This window comes from Chrysemys picta, chromosome 6 (assembly GCF_011386835.1).
Source record: "Chrysemys picta bellii isolate R12L10 chromosome 6, ASM1138683v2, whole genome shotgun sequence".
Taxonomy (NCBI): domain Eukaryota; kingdom Metazoa; phylum Chordata; order Testudines; family Emydidae; genus Chrysemys; species Chrysemys picta.
Window position 1 is genome coordinate 130,073,177 of NC_088796.1, and position 14,520 is coordinate 130,087,696.

Sequence of the window (14,520 nt, forward strand, 5' to 3'; positions counted from 1 at the left end):
TTCACTCCTCTCCTCCATTTTCTTCCAGCAATGCTAACTCGAATGATGTGTTTTTAAAAAAAGGCAAACATGAAAAAGAACCTCTGGATTCTACTCCTCCTGCTTTTGTGGGATGGCCAAAAAATCCTACCATCGTTCTAAAGAAATCCAGGAACCTTTTGCTGCTGCTATTATCGTGTATCTGTCCAAAGGCTACTCATTTCCTAAGGATCGGGGCTCAGTAAGGGCATTACTCTGGTAATTATTTCTAAAGTTCACAGTTGTTCAAATATGATCTCTGCTTGTCACATACTTACAGTAAACCCAACTGCCGTGTTGCAGTTTATGGGCTTCCTCACTCTCACCAGTGAAGCGCTAGGATTCCTTAATAATAAATCTGCTGCATCAGTATGTTCCCTGCTCCATCCTTGCACAGTACTTTTTTGGTACATTAATCATTGTCTAGATTGGTTTTCTAAGATTATTCCCAGGGCAAGGAACTGTCTAACCTTATATAATATACATTATCAAGTGGAGTACACTTCCGCAACAAATAAGCATGTAGTGGGAAGACGATGGTGGTGCTGCTTCATTCTTTGTTTTATGGTAGCACCTGGATCAGGGCCCTGTTGTGAAAGGCACTATGCAAACACTGTGACAGTCTGTAATCTTATGTTCACCCTTTTAACACGTCTCTGATAATTTTTGTACCATGTATCATTGGTGTAGTTTGGGTGGAGCATGGAAGCATTACCGCCCAAACTGCAAGCCTTGGGCAGGTGTGGAATTTGTCTCCCCCACACGCATGGCCTGATTGGAGCTGTCCCCCCAAATACAGAAGTCAAACTATGCCTATGCAAAGTATGCCTTGTGAGGTATCATTTGAAAACTCATGATCTGCTGAACATTATTGTCCTGGTTAAATATATATGGCAACATTGTATGTAAAGTTATAAAAGTCTACTGTATAAGGCATGCTCCAAGTCTGGGAAAACAGATGCAGATCAGTTCTCCAGAGACAAAAGGCTAGCAAATACCTCAGCCAGGTGTCAACATAATCAAATGCACTATCACCTGGATAAGTGGCCATTCTTTGGTAGGAAAAAGGATGTGAGCAAGAAATTTACATATTGGCAAAGAAACACCTGGGAGTTCTTGTTCCCCAGACTTCCTGTCTCCTTCAAAGGGAAAAGAGCTATAAGAAATGAGAAGAGAAGCTCCCCAAACCCTACTCCCTTTCTCTCTGCTTACAGCATCAGTGGCACCTGAAGGAACACTGAACAGGAGGAGAGCTCCTGACTGAAGGAGTTCAGCCAATAAAGGCGTGTGGTGATAAAACCTTTGCTTTGAATTCATTTAGCTTGTTATGTTAAGTATTAGTTTGACTTTTATTTCTTTGTAATCAATTCTGACTTTTATGCCTCATTACTTGTAATCGCTTAAAATCTCTCTTTCTGTAGTTAATAAACTTGTTTTATTGTTTATCTAAGCCTGTGGTTTTGGATTGAAGTGTTTTGGAACCTCCATTTGAAATAACAGGGTTTGTGTACGTTATTTTCTATTAATGAAATGACGGACTTTCTATGAGCTTGTATTGATTAGGAGGGTGCTGGGCAATACAAAATGCACGTTTCTGGGGACAAATCTTGGACTGGGAGTTTGCTGGTGTCACTCTGAAATATAATTCAGGAGTGGCTGGTTAGATGCACTCATGATTCAGCTGGCAATGATTTTGCATGCTGGAGGCTGTGTCTGAACAGAAAAGGAGCAGTAATTCTCACGGTGAAGCAGTGTAAAAGACACCCCAGTTTGGAGAGTTGAGGGGACACAGCTGCCTATCAGTCCAGATTGTACCCTGGGTATTGTCACAAACACACTGTAACTTCTCTGCGGGCAAGGACTTCCTCCTATGTGGGTTATGTCATTTGACATACAGAGAGTAGCCAGAACACACATATTTGCTGATAGTCATGTTTAATCCTAATTCCACAGCAGCCTGAATTCAATCTATGCAAAAAGACTGTACTTGATCAGATACAAGACTACAGTGTCTCTGTAAGTCTCTTATGTGGTGTATGATTAAGGGTATGGAACAGCTTTGGTGTGAGGAGGTGTGATGGGGTGAGCTCCTCCACTAGCCCTGCAAGAGCTGAATTGGGGCAGGTGGACCCAATCAGCTAATTAGGCTGCAAACAGGGGAGCTTTAGGCTGGAGGCAGCTAATTGGAAAGCGGCTCACTTGTGCAGGAACAGGCAGGGCCTATAAAACCAGGTAGCTGGGCACTGATACGGCTACTGGAAAAGGCTGCAGGCAGCCAGTAGTAGTAATTCCTTGGGAAGAGGGAGGTGTGTTTGGGGGCAGCAGGAGAAAGTCTGCAGTTACTCCCTGGGAGAATGGTTCTTGGAGCTGGTACACCCAGAGAGAGTAGGGGAACCAGAGTGGTAAGCAGCAGTCCAGGGAAGGAACAGTGAGCGTGGAGAGAGGGAGCCCAGAACTGCTGAGCTGAGGGTCCCTGTCTGGAACCTGGAAAAGAGGGTGGGCCTGGGTTCCCCTACTAGCGGCCAAGGGCATGGCATAGAACTGAGGCAGTGAATGAGAAGGCTACCTTGGATTGCTGATGGACTGTACCCCAGAAGGGGGATCTCTCAATGACCTAGTTAGAGGGCTAAGTCACAAAGGAGACACTGAGCGTCAGGGAGCTGCAGACTAGAAGGAGAGACAGAGTAATTGCATGCAAACCTAGGAAGGGGATGTCTATCTCAGGCGCTAATCCCCAGAGCCACCAGCAGGAGGTGCCAACCAATGGTGAGTGATGTGCCCTGTGACAAGAGGGTTTCAAAAGACTGGGACTTTTCAGCATGGAAAATAAATGACTAAGGGGGGGTGGATATGATTAGAGGTCTATAAAATCATGACTGGGGTGGAGAAAGTAAATAAAGAAGTGTTATTTACCCCTTCATATAACACAAGAACCAGGAGTCACCCAATGAAATTAATAGGCAGCAGGTTTAAAACAAAACAAAAAAAGGAAGTACTACTTCACCCAATGCACAGACAACCCTGTGGAACTCATTGCCAGGGGATGTTGTGAAGACCAAAACTAGCTAACACAACTAATTGTGTTCAAAGAAGAACTAGATAAGTTCATGAAAGGTAGGTCCTTCCATGGCTATTAGCCCAGATGATCAAGGCTGCAACCCTATGTTCTGGGATTTCCTAGCCTCTGATTTCCAGAAGCTGGGTGCAAATGACAGGGTATGGATCACTTGATGATTGCCTGTTCTGTTCATTCCCTCTGAAGTATCTGGCATTAGCCACTGTCAAAAGACAGGATACCTGGTTAGATGGACCATTGGTCTGACCTAGTGTGGTCATTCTTATGTTCTGTGTATTAAAAACTGTGGTCAAATTACAAACTATAATATTAAATCATAGAATATCAGGGTTGGAAGGGACCTCAGGAGGTCATCTAGTCCAGCCCCCTGCTCAAAGGCCTCTGGGAACACACTCAGGGTGCAGTTCTTATGTCTGGCACCCTGTCCTGTGGGCAGCCCGGTCACAGCTCTGTCTCTGGAACCAGTGCTGAGACCTTCGATTCGCTTCCTTGCTTAGCCTTCTGGTTTACCTCTTGAAGGGGCTCCATGGTAGGAGCAACATAAAATGCACAGACATTTTGCACAGGATTTAATGCAAACTGCTCTTTCTTTACTAGCACAAGAAATATAGAGAGCTATACAAAAATAATAAATCCTACAGGCATTTCCCTGCCTCACTTTCCTCATCACTTCAAAGCATACTTCAGCTGACAGAAGTCAGGGTCCTCTGGGGCCATCCAGGATCCTTCCATTTCAGTGCATGGCTTGGGTTCTAAAATACGGAGCCTTCTCCCCCACCTTGTCTACTCTGGCCTTGGCCGGTCCTCCCCTTCCCTTCTCCTGTTCAAATGTCTGGTGTGGTTCTCTGCACCTTCCCCCTGTGAGTCATTTTATAATCTTGCCTCATCACTTCTGTCCCTTGGTCCTTCTTGGGGAATTTCCACTCTCTCCCTTACTTCCTCCTCTGGTCTGGAGGGAGGGAGGGAGGGAGGAATCTTCTTCCTGCTTCAGCAAACCCATTGGGCCAAGGAATTTCACTCTGACTAGGCGGGTGTTGAGTTCTAACGACCCACCATTGTAGCTGGTGTGAAAGCTACATGGTCATTGGTGACAAGCCTTTAGTGACTATATATAGACAGTAGGCATTCGTGATACAGCAGTTTTTACAGCAACAGCTTCATAATATTTATCAGAATTTATAAGGTTTCCAAGATCATAACACGGAGCAGGGCTGCATGTAAACATAGGAATTGCCACACCAGACTGTGGCAAGCTCCATCGAGTGCTGGCCTCAGTTACTGGCTCTTCACGGGTCCTGCCAGAAAACCCTCTTCCCACTTCACCATAGACACCTCAGAACTGTTTTTTCAAAAGCTCCATAAATCTTCCTTGATGAGCAAGGACCCAAATGTTCATCCTTGCTTCCATGTAGAGGTATTTGAAATGGCATTGGTGCACAGGCACTTATGGCAGTTTGACCTCTTTTCTCCCATAATCCCATTGGGCTCCCAGAAGCCAGTGTTTCAGGGAGCTGTGCTGGATGAATATCTAACGTATGGTGCAACTACAAGAGTGTATGACAGAGTTGGTATGGACATGGGGCAAAACTGGATTCACCACATTGTGGGTACTTACTGTGACAGATATAATCAATACAAGTAAATCTTAAGACTATTGTGTAGTAGGAAGAGAGCCTGAGACATAAGCCATTGTATTAAAGGCCTGGTATGAGGCAGGACCTGCTTACTGAATCTGGCAAGAACAGGGCTAATATTGCAGAAATACATATTTTTAAGAAGTGCTAAGCACAGAGTACGTAATCAAACACATTCCGATACCAAGTGGTACCAGAACATCCAGATATCAAGGATGATACAAAAACATTTCCCAAGGATAACTGGAACACACTGATCCCTTTTAAAAGATAAGGTCAGGATGACAGTATGTAATAGAAATGTTTTGATTGAATCAATATGATGGGTGATAACTAACTAGCCATGTTGGGGGCAGTAATTATGTCAGAGGCAGTACATAACTTGTTTGTATTAGGGTATAAAGATGTATTTTAGAGGGAGTACCTGGCCTGGTGCCTTCGTACCTTAACAGATCTTGTGGTCATTGGGCAGTTCACTCAAGGTCTGCTGTTCCAACTATCTGCACAGAGCTGGGGCAACACAAGGGGGAGAACACACACATGCAGCTGAACATCTAACGACATACTGTATTTAATTTTATGAATGTTAATGAATTATTGTGGGCTAAGGATTGCATTCTACTCCAAGGGGGGAGGTGGGGGTTATCACTGCTCCTTCAGGAACTGAAAACAGTGGTGGCTAATTACTGCAGTCCTTGGGAGTGCAAACCTCTCCAGAGAAGTGTCTCCCCTGGTGTAGTTTGGATATAGTTCAAGCCAGGTTTTCAAGAGATGCAGGAAACCAAGAACAAACATGAGGTAAAAAGAGCCAGCTTGATATGACAGAGGGACCTTCTTTTTGATTTAACAAATGGATGCGATGTTTTGCCTATGGGAGGACCCCACCCTGGTGAGGGGTTGGAAAGACTGGAACCTATCAGGGTCCCCATAGGATGGATGGACAACTTCTGGTACATTTAGTGGCTGTTTAGACCACTGTACTGTGTGTTTTTTGTTTTGTTTTTAATATTTTTTTCTGGCTGCTTTTGTTCCTTAAATATATGTACCCTGCTTTGGAAGAGCTGTGCAGTCACTGGTAAACCACTGTCATTGTCCCTGGAGAAAGTGAAATGACAGGGGCTGAACGCTAGTCAGATCTGCATGGGGTAATCGCAGTGGGATGCAGCGGAACTGTAGCCTAAATCTCTGCTCAGGAAGGAGAGGGATGGCTAGAGGCCTGAGACCTCAGAGGGGATTCCTTGCAATGACTGTGGAGGGGGTCAAAGATGGTTATGCTGAAACGTACATTGCTGCAATCCTACTGGCTCAGCTATGAGTGGCTCAGGTCTCTAGTGTAGACATAGCTTCCCTCAGAACCCACATGGCTTCCTGGCACGGATGCAGTTACTCTGGGAAAGGCCCCAGGGAAAGGGTGATAACTGCATTCTTCTTGCCTTGAATTAAAACACACAAACACACACATCTAAAGTGTGATGCTATCCCTGGTCTACACAGCTTGTGGAAGTGGGGCTATATGCCCAAATAAACTATGCCAAGGGGGCCAGCAATATCCTCAGTGATGTTCTGGGTGGAAGAAAAGTATTTTCTCAACTGTGCCCCCATATCCTTGGACTTTCAGGTACATATAGTGTGTGTGGGGGGGGAGGGGGAATGTAAAGGCTATAAACCCTTCCCCCTGCTGTTGTTGTTTAGTATATTCTACATACCCAGATGCTTTATTCTGTCTCAATTACTTTCACTGATCATGTTAGACAATTACCAGAAATCCATATTTTTCCCAGCCTCCAGCTTAACTTTTGGTTTTAAATCCTTCATCTTATATTTTGCTGTCTGCTCTGACCTTGTCTCACAGCAAATTGAGGCTGGTCTGTCTGTTCCCTAGCTAGCCTGAATTGGCACTGCAGCTCAAACAGTGCCCCTGGAGTAACTGTCCTTAGAAGAGCCACTTCAGCACAGCCAGCAACTGCAGATTGCACCAGCTGCAGAGACTATGTAGCGCTAGGAGGATAGAGTCACGGTGGTACATTCATTTAGGTCTCATTGATTCTAAGGGGCTCTGTGCAGCTACAGGGATCTCTTCATGTGATTGAACCTGCAGGAGCCAGGGTATGCACACATGCATGCACATATGGATATAGTTTTCAAAACACCCACAGAATGCAGTTTTCTTCCAGTGAAGAGTGTGGTTTAGAGTAGATGCCTTTAGTAGGTGGTCTGTGGAAAATCTCTCCAGGAGAACCTCATGGGAAAACTAACTTTTTTCTTTTTCTTTTCTGAAATCAGCATCCCACAGACAGGAGCTGTATTAACAAGGAGAATATCCGGTCACATTTTATCTCAGTTACAGAGGAGAGACTAGATTGGAATAACGGGATCAGGAGGGCACATATAGTGAGGCTTGGCAGAACTTTATTTTTTTTTATTTGTTCATGTAATTTTCATGGATAACATTTGTTTTAAGCACTTTTTTTATTTGTATAGAAATTTTCACAGTTGCAGGAAATTATGGGCTGGATGGATCAGACAAGGGGAGGTCAGGATAATTATTTAATGAAGTAGATGTTGATTCAAAAAGAAAGCTTTATAACAGTTACAACACAACTTGTCAACATCACATGTCAAAATATATAAAGTATGGTTCTTTTTTCTTTCTTTGCTTATCTGTAAACTTCGATTATCGATGGAATTATTTTTTTCATCCATTTGTGCCTGTAGAGTGATGGTGATAATCTAATCCTTCCAAACCTATACACGTTTAGTATGTTTCCTCAAAAAACACACTATGGACCTGCAGTTCAGAGAGGATGTGGACTTGAGCTGAAGTGAATAGGATCCAAGGTGCTCAGCACCTTAGGCGATCAAGCTCTGTATCTCTTCTTCACAATGCAGTGTTGGCAACTCTGGCATTTTTTATAAAAAATTTTGGATGGCTGATTTTCCAGGGTCTCTCCTATATTGAAGTCAAGTGATCTACCCAAGAATCTCAGCTTTCATTTAAAAACAAAAGTTTTTAGTCCATGTCTTGTGGAAAAGCTGGAAAATACGAAGCAAGTACACCCCAGAGCTTTAGTTGCCAGGAGGTAATTTTTTAATAACATTCATTATTTTTAAAAAGTCGTCATTTCAAAGTGCATCTTGGGCTATTGGGGGGCTTGACTCGTGATTTTTTTTTTTTCTTTTTTGAAGAGGTGGGGCTGGCAATACTGACAATGGGGTGTGGGGGGAGTCATGTAGACACCCAAGCTAGGTATAGACTGGCGAGACAGACGGATGGGGGAGCAAAGCAGAGGGGAGGCACAAACGTGTCGCAGACACAGGCAAGTGTAGAGACAGACCTACACTTAAGGTGACCAGACAGCAAGTGTGAAAAATGGGGATGGGGTTGTGGGGGGTAATAGGAGCCTCTACAAGAAAAAGACCCAAAAATCAGGACTGTCCGTATCAACGTGGGACATCTGGTCCCCCTACATACAGTGAGGGTGGGGCAGACAGACAGGCAGCTATGCAGGGGGGAGCCACAGACAGCCTCCCGCACAGCTGCCCCAGGGAAGGACACGGACAGCTGACTGGATGGAGAGGAGGCAAGAGTAGAGCCGCCTCTCGGGCCGGAAGTGGGCCGAGCCCTTTCTGCGGCGGACAGCAGTGCATACGCTCTATCTCCCTCACGGAGGGCGGAAATGGCTGCGGCGCGCCACCAATCCCTGCCCGGGCGGGCGCGCTGAGCCGGCACTCGGCGCCCGCCGCACTTTGCGGTCTCGGCGGGTTGGTGAGCGGACCAGGCCCCGCCCCTTTCTACTGAGCCGCCGCCGCCGCGTCGCGCCGCCGCCGGGGGAGGATGAGGAGCGCGGGGCGGCGCTGCCGAGGGACTCGAGCCGCAGCCGAGCTCCAGTGACCGACCCGCCCGCCCGCGCGGAGGAGCTGGGCGAGGCCGGAGCGGCGCCCCCACTGCCCTGGGGCGGGTGATCGCGGCGCTTGGATGCCCGGTGCCTAGCGGGGACCCCCGGCCCGGCTCCCCCGGGACAGAGACCCGCGCCCGCCATGGGATGCTGCAGCTCGGCCTCACACGTGAGCGGGACCCGCCCCCCCGTGCCGGGACCCCCCGACTGCACCCCGGGGGACCTGACCCCCGCCCTGCGCCCCCCCCCCCCGCGGGGACCTGGCCCGCCCCCGTGCAGGGACCCGGGGGACACGGTCCCCCCCCTACGGCGCCACCTTCTTCCCACATCCCCCCTTGCAAGGTGCTCCCCCACCCTTCCCCCCAGGGGTTGTGGGGCGCCCCCTCCCGGATTGCCGGCTGCCCCCTATTCACTCTCCTCTCGGGGACCCAGGTGACCCTCCTTCACACGGCGCCCCCCATCTCCTCACCCACTGGGACCTCGTTCCCCCCTTCCCCATGGTGCCGCATCTCCCTGTTGCCCTTCTTCACACCTGGCCCGCTCGCCCCCTGCATGGGAGGAAGGTAGGGATGGGGGGGCACAACTTCATCACCTTGGGAGTAGAGCCATCAGTTCACAATAACTTCTCCTCTTTCGCTTCCTAGGGCAGGGCAGGGCTCCCCTCTGTGCAGAGCCACCCTGACCCCTGGCCCCACTCGGCACTGGGCCTGGCCAGCCATCAGGTGCCCCAGCAGCCAGGGGAAGGGCTCCAGTCAGGCTGCAGGGCCAGGTCCGTTCCCCATGGCCTCACTAATCCCTGTAGCTCCGTTCCCCACACTGCCCCGGTCTGCTCTTTTTTGCCCTTGCTGCCTCTTTCTTCCTCCCTGCAGTGGTGCTGCCAGTCTCCTAGATGGGAGCCACCAGGAATAGCTCCACCCAATGCTCCAGTTTGCAGCTCCGTCTCCCATTTTAACATTCCCTTTGAGCACAATGCTCAGCGTAATACCATGTTTCTAGGATAAAAATGTTGCTATGTCCTACATAAACACTGGTACCAAACTATAGCTTTACTTTTCCCCAGCCCTGCATCACTCCCCTCTTTAAAACTACATTAAATTAATAGATTTTAAAATCATGATTTCATGGGGCAATCGATCTACTTTAGTTAAAGTGCTAATAACTCTAGCCTTCCTGTGCTTTTGGTATTTCCCATCAGCAGGCAGAAAGCTGACCTGCTAGAGGTTAGGTCATTGATTGCAGGGTTTTACAGCTACTGCCCCTGTTTGAAGGCAACATGACTGATAATGTGGGTAGCTCTCAAGTACTGTAAGTGATAAATGTAAATTTCTTTTGGTGATTTCATCTGTCTGGAGTTGACAGTCACAACAGGGGATGGTGTGTGTGGCTGAATATCCATTTCTTCTGTCCCTAATGACTCATCAGTGGTATGAACTGAGTGTTCGTGTCCTGCCACATTCAGACAGCTTTCTTACTAGGATTCTAAAAACACTGCTCGGAGCTTTCCAGTTGCACTAGGCTTCCCCTTTTCCACACTGCTTTCATAACTATTTCACAGGCTCTTTTTAGCATTTTTCTTTATCAGTCTGTGTACCTGGCATCGTTATTGCCCCCTTTGTTCTGTTCAAAATCAAAAAGGTTATCTATGTATAACCTTGGAGACCTTTCATAAAGCTGGAGAAGTAGAGAATAACTAATTGTTTCATGCTTGGTACAGTTATAGGTTTGCACTGCTTGGTTTAAATTTTCTAGGTGGACTTGTATTTGTCAGTCAGGGTTCAGGAGACTATTAATACTATTCTGTTGAATCTTTCAACAGTTTCCTTATGACTGGCAAGTTGTGTGGTAAATGAGCTTTGTGTGTCCTTCTATATTCATCAAATCTCAAGAACAGTTGACTCTCAAATTCCTTAACCAGGGTCCTGGTGGATGTCTTCAGATAATCCAAAAGAAAGTGTTTGAATATTTTAGCAGCTGCTGTTTTACTTAATCTGTTGGTTCTTGGGTATGATACTACAAATTTAGTGGTGCCTCTGTCTGTACCACCCAGCCTCATTACTTAGTGAGGGTCTTGGGTTCCTCTTTTCCCTTTCCTGCTGCTTCTATAAATCATTCCTGCCTTTCCACTCCATCTCCTTGTTTGAGCAAACTCCAGCAGACTCTCTTCCTACTCCATGTTGCTGTCATCTACCGCCCCTTGACTCTTCCCCAGCCAGCTTTCTCTCAGATTTGACATGTGACTCCTTTTTCCTCTCATCACAACCTCCCACACTTATTCTTGGTGACTTCAGTTTCTGTGTTGATGTCTCATTGGATTCATTAACTACACAACTCCTTGCCTTCACTCATTTGATCTTCAGCTGTGGATCAGATCATCCATTCAGTAGAAAAGCTGATCACTTGACACTGACTTCACCAGCTATCTCTTCATCTCAGAGCTCTCATTATCTAAGTTCCCTTTTTCTGATTGCCACTTCATCTCTTTTAACATAGACCACTTGCACCCTGCTCGTCAGGCTCCACCTGTGCCTGATGTGACCTCTGTCCCTTTCAAGATGTCCATGGTCTCCCTCCAGCATTGACTTCGCTCTTCCACCATTTGTTTCCTCTGCTCCTGTTTCTTATTTCATTGCAATGTTTCTTTCTTCTTCATCATCTCTGCCATCTTTCTGGTCAAACAGTAATGCATTTCACAATCCCTTTTGCTTATATGTAGTCTTTGACTCTGTCCTTTAAACACTCCTTTCTCTATGCCATATCCCTCTCCATACAGGAATTTGCTTTTTTCAAAGGCTAAATTGATAAAATCCTTCATTATTTCACTCCTCACCTTCATTTTACCTTTCTATACTCAACACCCCTTTCTGTATGTGTCCTGTCTGCTCTATCCATCTACCCCAGTATCCCAATCCTCTTAACCATTCTAGCCCCTGCATTCTTTCCTTCAGTCCATTGCTGTCCTGTTTGTTTTCCCTCCTATTGGGATTTACATTGGTCCCATGGGAAAGCAATATAGTTATCTCCGGCCCTTATTCTAAACAGGTGTCTGTGACATGAGAATGGGAGTGGGTGGACAGGTTGAGCCTCCAATTCAGGAGCCCAACCCACAGGAATTAACACCTCTTCAAGGATGGAATGACCATCCCAACATGCCCCTGTTATTGATAGGGACCACTCCCCTGCCACCATCGAAGGTGAAGACATTCAGTCTTTGAGAACTGCAGCTCTCACCCAACATGGCATCTGTGACACGAGCGAGTCTCCTATCAGGGCTGCAACTTTCATGTTGAACACCATGCCAGGATGATAACACAATTCTTCCACACGCCTAGACCAATGCTTGCTCATGCATTTTGGTAGTTTTTAATAGATGGCTGAATACAACAGTTAGGACCTAACCAACTGTGTTGCTGAGTTAAGGTAATATCTAAGTTGATTAGACATGAGCCCTACTCTCACCACAATAAACTGTCATTCTTGCTACTAACAATTTTTTAACCCAGTCCCTATTATTGGATTTGATAGCTTGAGTAATGGCATTTACATCTGATCCAGTGGCTCCTTCCCAGGTGATTACATCAATAAAACACTGAAAGACACTGCAGCATTATTAAGATGAGACCTCTAAAAAACTTTCAAGTTTCAGAAACCACTCAAAACAATTAGTAGACCACAAAAAATTCCTACATCAATTTTAAACTGGGAATATTAAATGAAAACACTTAACAATATTAAGAATGTCTTCCCAGGAGTACACAGAGTAAACAGGGATTGTTGTGCCCCATGTTGAGTCTCACCCGTGTATACTTTTACTCGTGACAGGTGCACTCAAATTGGAATTCCAGTGACCCGGGCTGCTGAAGGCGTTACCAAGAGAACCGTGTGAGGACCAGTCCAGGCTGGTTCAAAGATTCGTTTTCTGTAGGCTTTCACCATCACCTGATCACCGGGCTGCACCTCACACGTGTCCTCTTTGCCAGCCTTTGGGTCTGGTTCAGTTGGGGAGTCCTGTGAGACACACAGAGATAACAATTTGCAATATTCAGCAAGCTGGTCACCCATGACATACAATTTCTCCCCCACCAATGCACAGATTTCCTGGCGTGCTCATCGCCCGCCCTGTCAGGATTTCAAAAGGAGATAAGGAATGTGGATTAGTAGGACTGGCTCTCATAGACATGAGAACCACTTGTAGGTTGGTGACCCTGCCTTTCCCTGTAAAATGGGTACTTGGTCACTATCAATGAAGCATGGAAGTCCCCATTGGGGAATTATTTCGGTCATCAGTATTTTAGCTACATCAGACGCAGTGGCCTTGGCCACTGGGAAAGCTTCTACCCACTTAGTAAAGTGATCCAAGATCACCAGAACATATTCTTTCCCTCTGCATCTTGGCAGGGGCCCAATGAAATCCATTTGTAACTGCGTGAAGGGCTGTGTTGGTCTTGGCTGATGTCGCATTCCTATTTTCACTGTGGGAGCAGAATTATATTGAGCACACGTTACACACCTCCTCACATAAACATGCTCCATGCTCCATCATGTCCCAACATGTGATACACTTGTATCATAGTTCCCATCACCTCATTTGGTAACACTAAACACTCTCCAAGTGTTATCATCACACAGTTTGCCCCCATTATCCATCCATAACCACTTCTCTGCCCTTGGTGCAGCGTGTTGAATGTCCTGTAATTCAAAAAAGTTTGGGGTTTTTATGAGAGGCTGTGTTGCAGCAATCAATTGCGTCTCTTTACCTTTCACTGCTGCTTGTTTAGCTAGTTCGTCTGCCCTTCGGTTTCCCTTGCTATGAGGGTCTGTCCCTTTTGTGTGGGCCTTCACTTTTATCATTGCTACTTCGGTAGGTTTCTGCATGGCTGCATGAAGTTTCTCCACTACCCCCCATTTTGTATTGGGGATCTTGTACTTGTCAGAAATCCCTGATTTACTCACAAGTTAATATAATCATGTACAACCCCAAACACGTATCTAGAATCAGTATATATATTTACAGCATGACCGTCCGCAGCTTCACATGCTGCAATAATGCCTTTAGTTCTGCTACTTGTGCCGATGCTCCAGGTAAACTGCCATGCGTCACCAGCTGCCCATCTTGAGTACAAACGGCCCATCCTGTGTGTCGCTGGCCGTCCACATAGAAGGAAGAACCATCCACGTATAGGCATGGGGCACCAGGTATTTCAGTTTCTTTTACCAATGGGAGATCCAAGGGATCTTCCTTAAGGCAACAATGATGTGGGTGTCCCTCATCTGGGGTAGGGATGAGGGTGGCAGGGTTTAGTGATGATGCTCATTGCAGATGTACCGAAGGCATTAGCAAGCTCGTTTCCCATCGAGTCCATCTTGCAACATGGACTGCCGAAGATTTCTTTCCTGATTAAAATAGCAAGGACAGCATGAGGCATGACAATATTTACATCCTGTGCACCAGTAAGTGGTGAGGCCTGACTTAGGGCCATAGAAGCTCCTTCCACTGCCTGGAGGCATGGTGGCATTGCTTGAGCGACAGCATCTAGTTTAGAAGAATAGTATGCTACTGGGCACTGTTTGTCCCCATGTTTTTGTGTTAACACTGCTGCCATATGTCCCTCACTGACATGCGTGTACAATGTAAAAGGCATTAATGGATTAGGAAGTCCCAACCCTGGGGCAGTACTTAGCCTCTGTTTTCAATGTGGTAAATGCCTGTTCGCATTCAAGTGTCCATTCAATTGCATCATGTGGTCCACCAGCACCCTTCAGGAGATTATTAAGGGGCTGGACAATCCTTGAATAATTTGGGATTTGAGTTCGGCAGAAATTGAATAGCCCCAACACTTTCCTAACTCCCCTGACCGTAATTGGTCGTGGGCATGAATTAATAGCCTCAATGCGGTCA

General features: G+C 46.4%; 1 protein-coding gene across 3 annotated transcripts in view; it reads left to right on the top strand.

The window, feature by feature from the left end:
• Positions 1-2,726: 2,726 nt before the first annotated feature.
• SLC44A1 (solute carrier family 44 member 1) overlaps positions 2,727-14,520 on the top strand; it is a 102,653-nt gene continuing 90,859 nt past the window's right edge. The window contains exon 1 of one of the 3 annotated variants that reach the window (XM_065549850.1): positions 2,727-2,784. In XM_065549850.1, coding sequence (XP_065405922.1) covers positions 2,782-2,784 — 3 coding nt within the window. In that variant the 5' untranslated portion in view covers positions 2,727-2,781. Of the gene's footprint in view, positions 2,785-8,567; positions 8,794-14,520 lie in introns of those variants that run through there. The other 2 variants (XM_005283469.5, XM_005283468.5) reach the window with 2 other exon arrangements.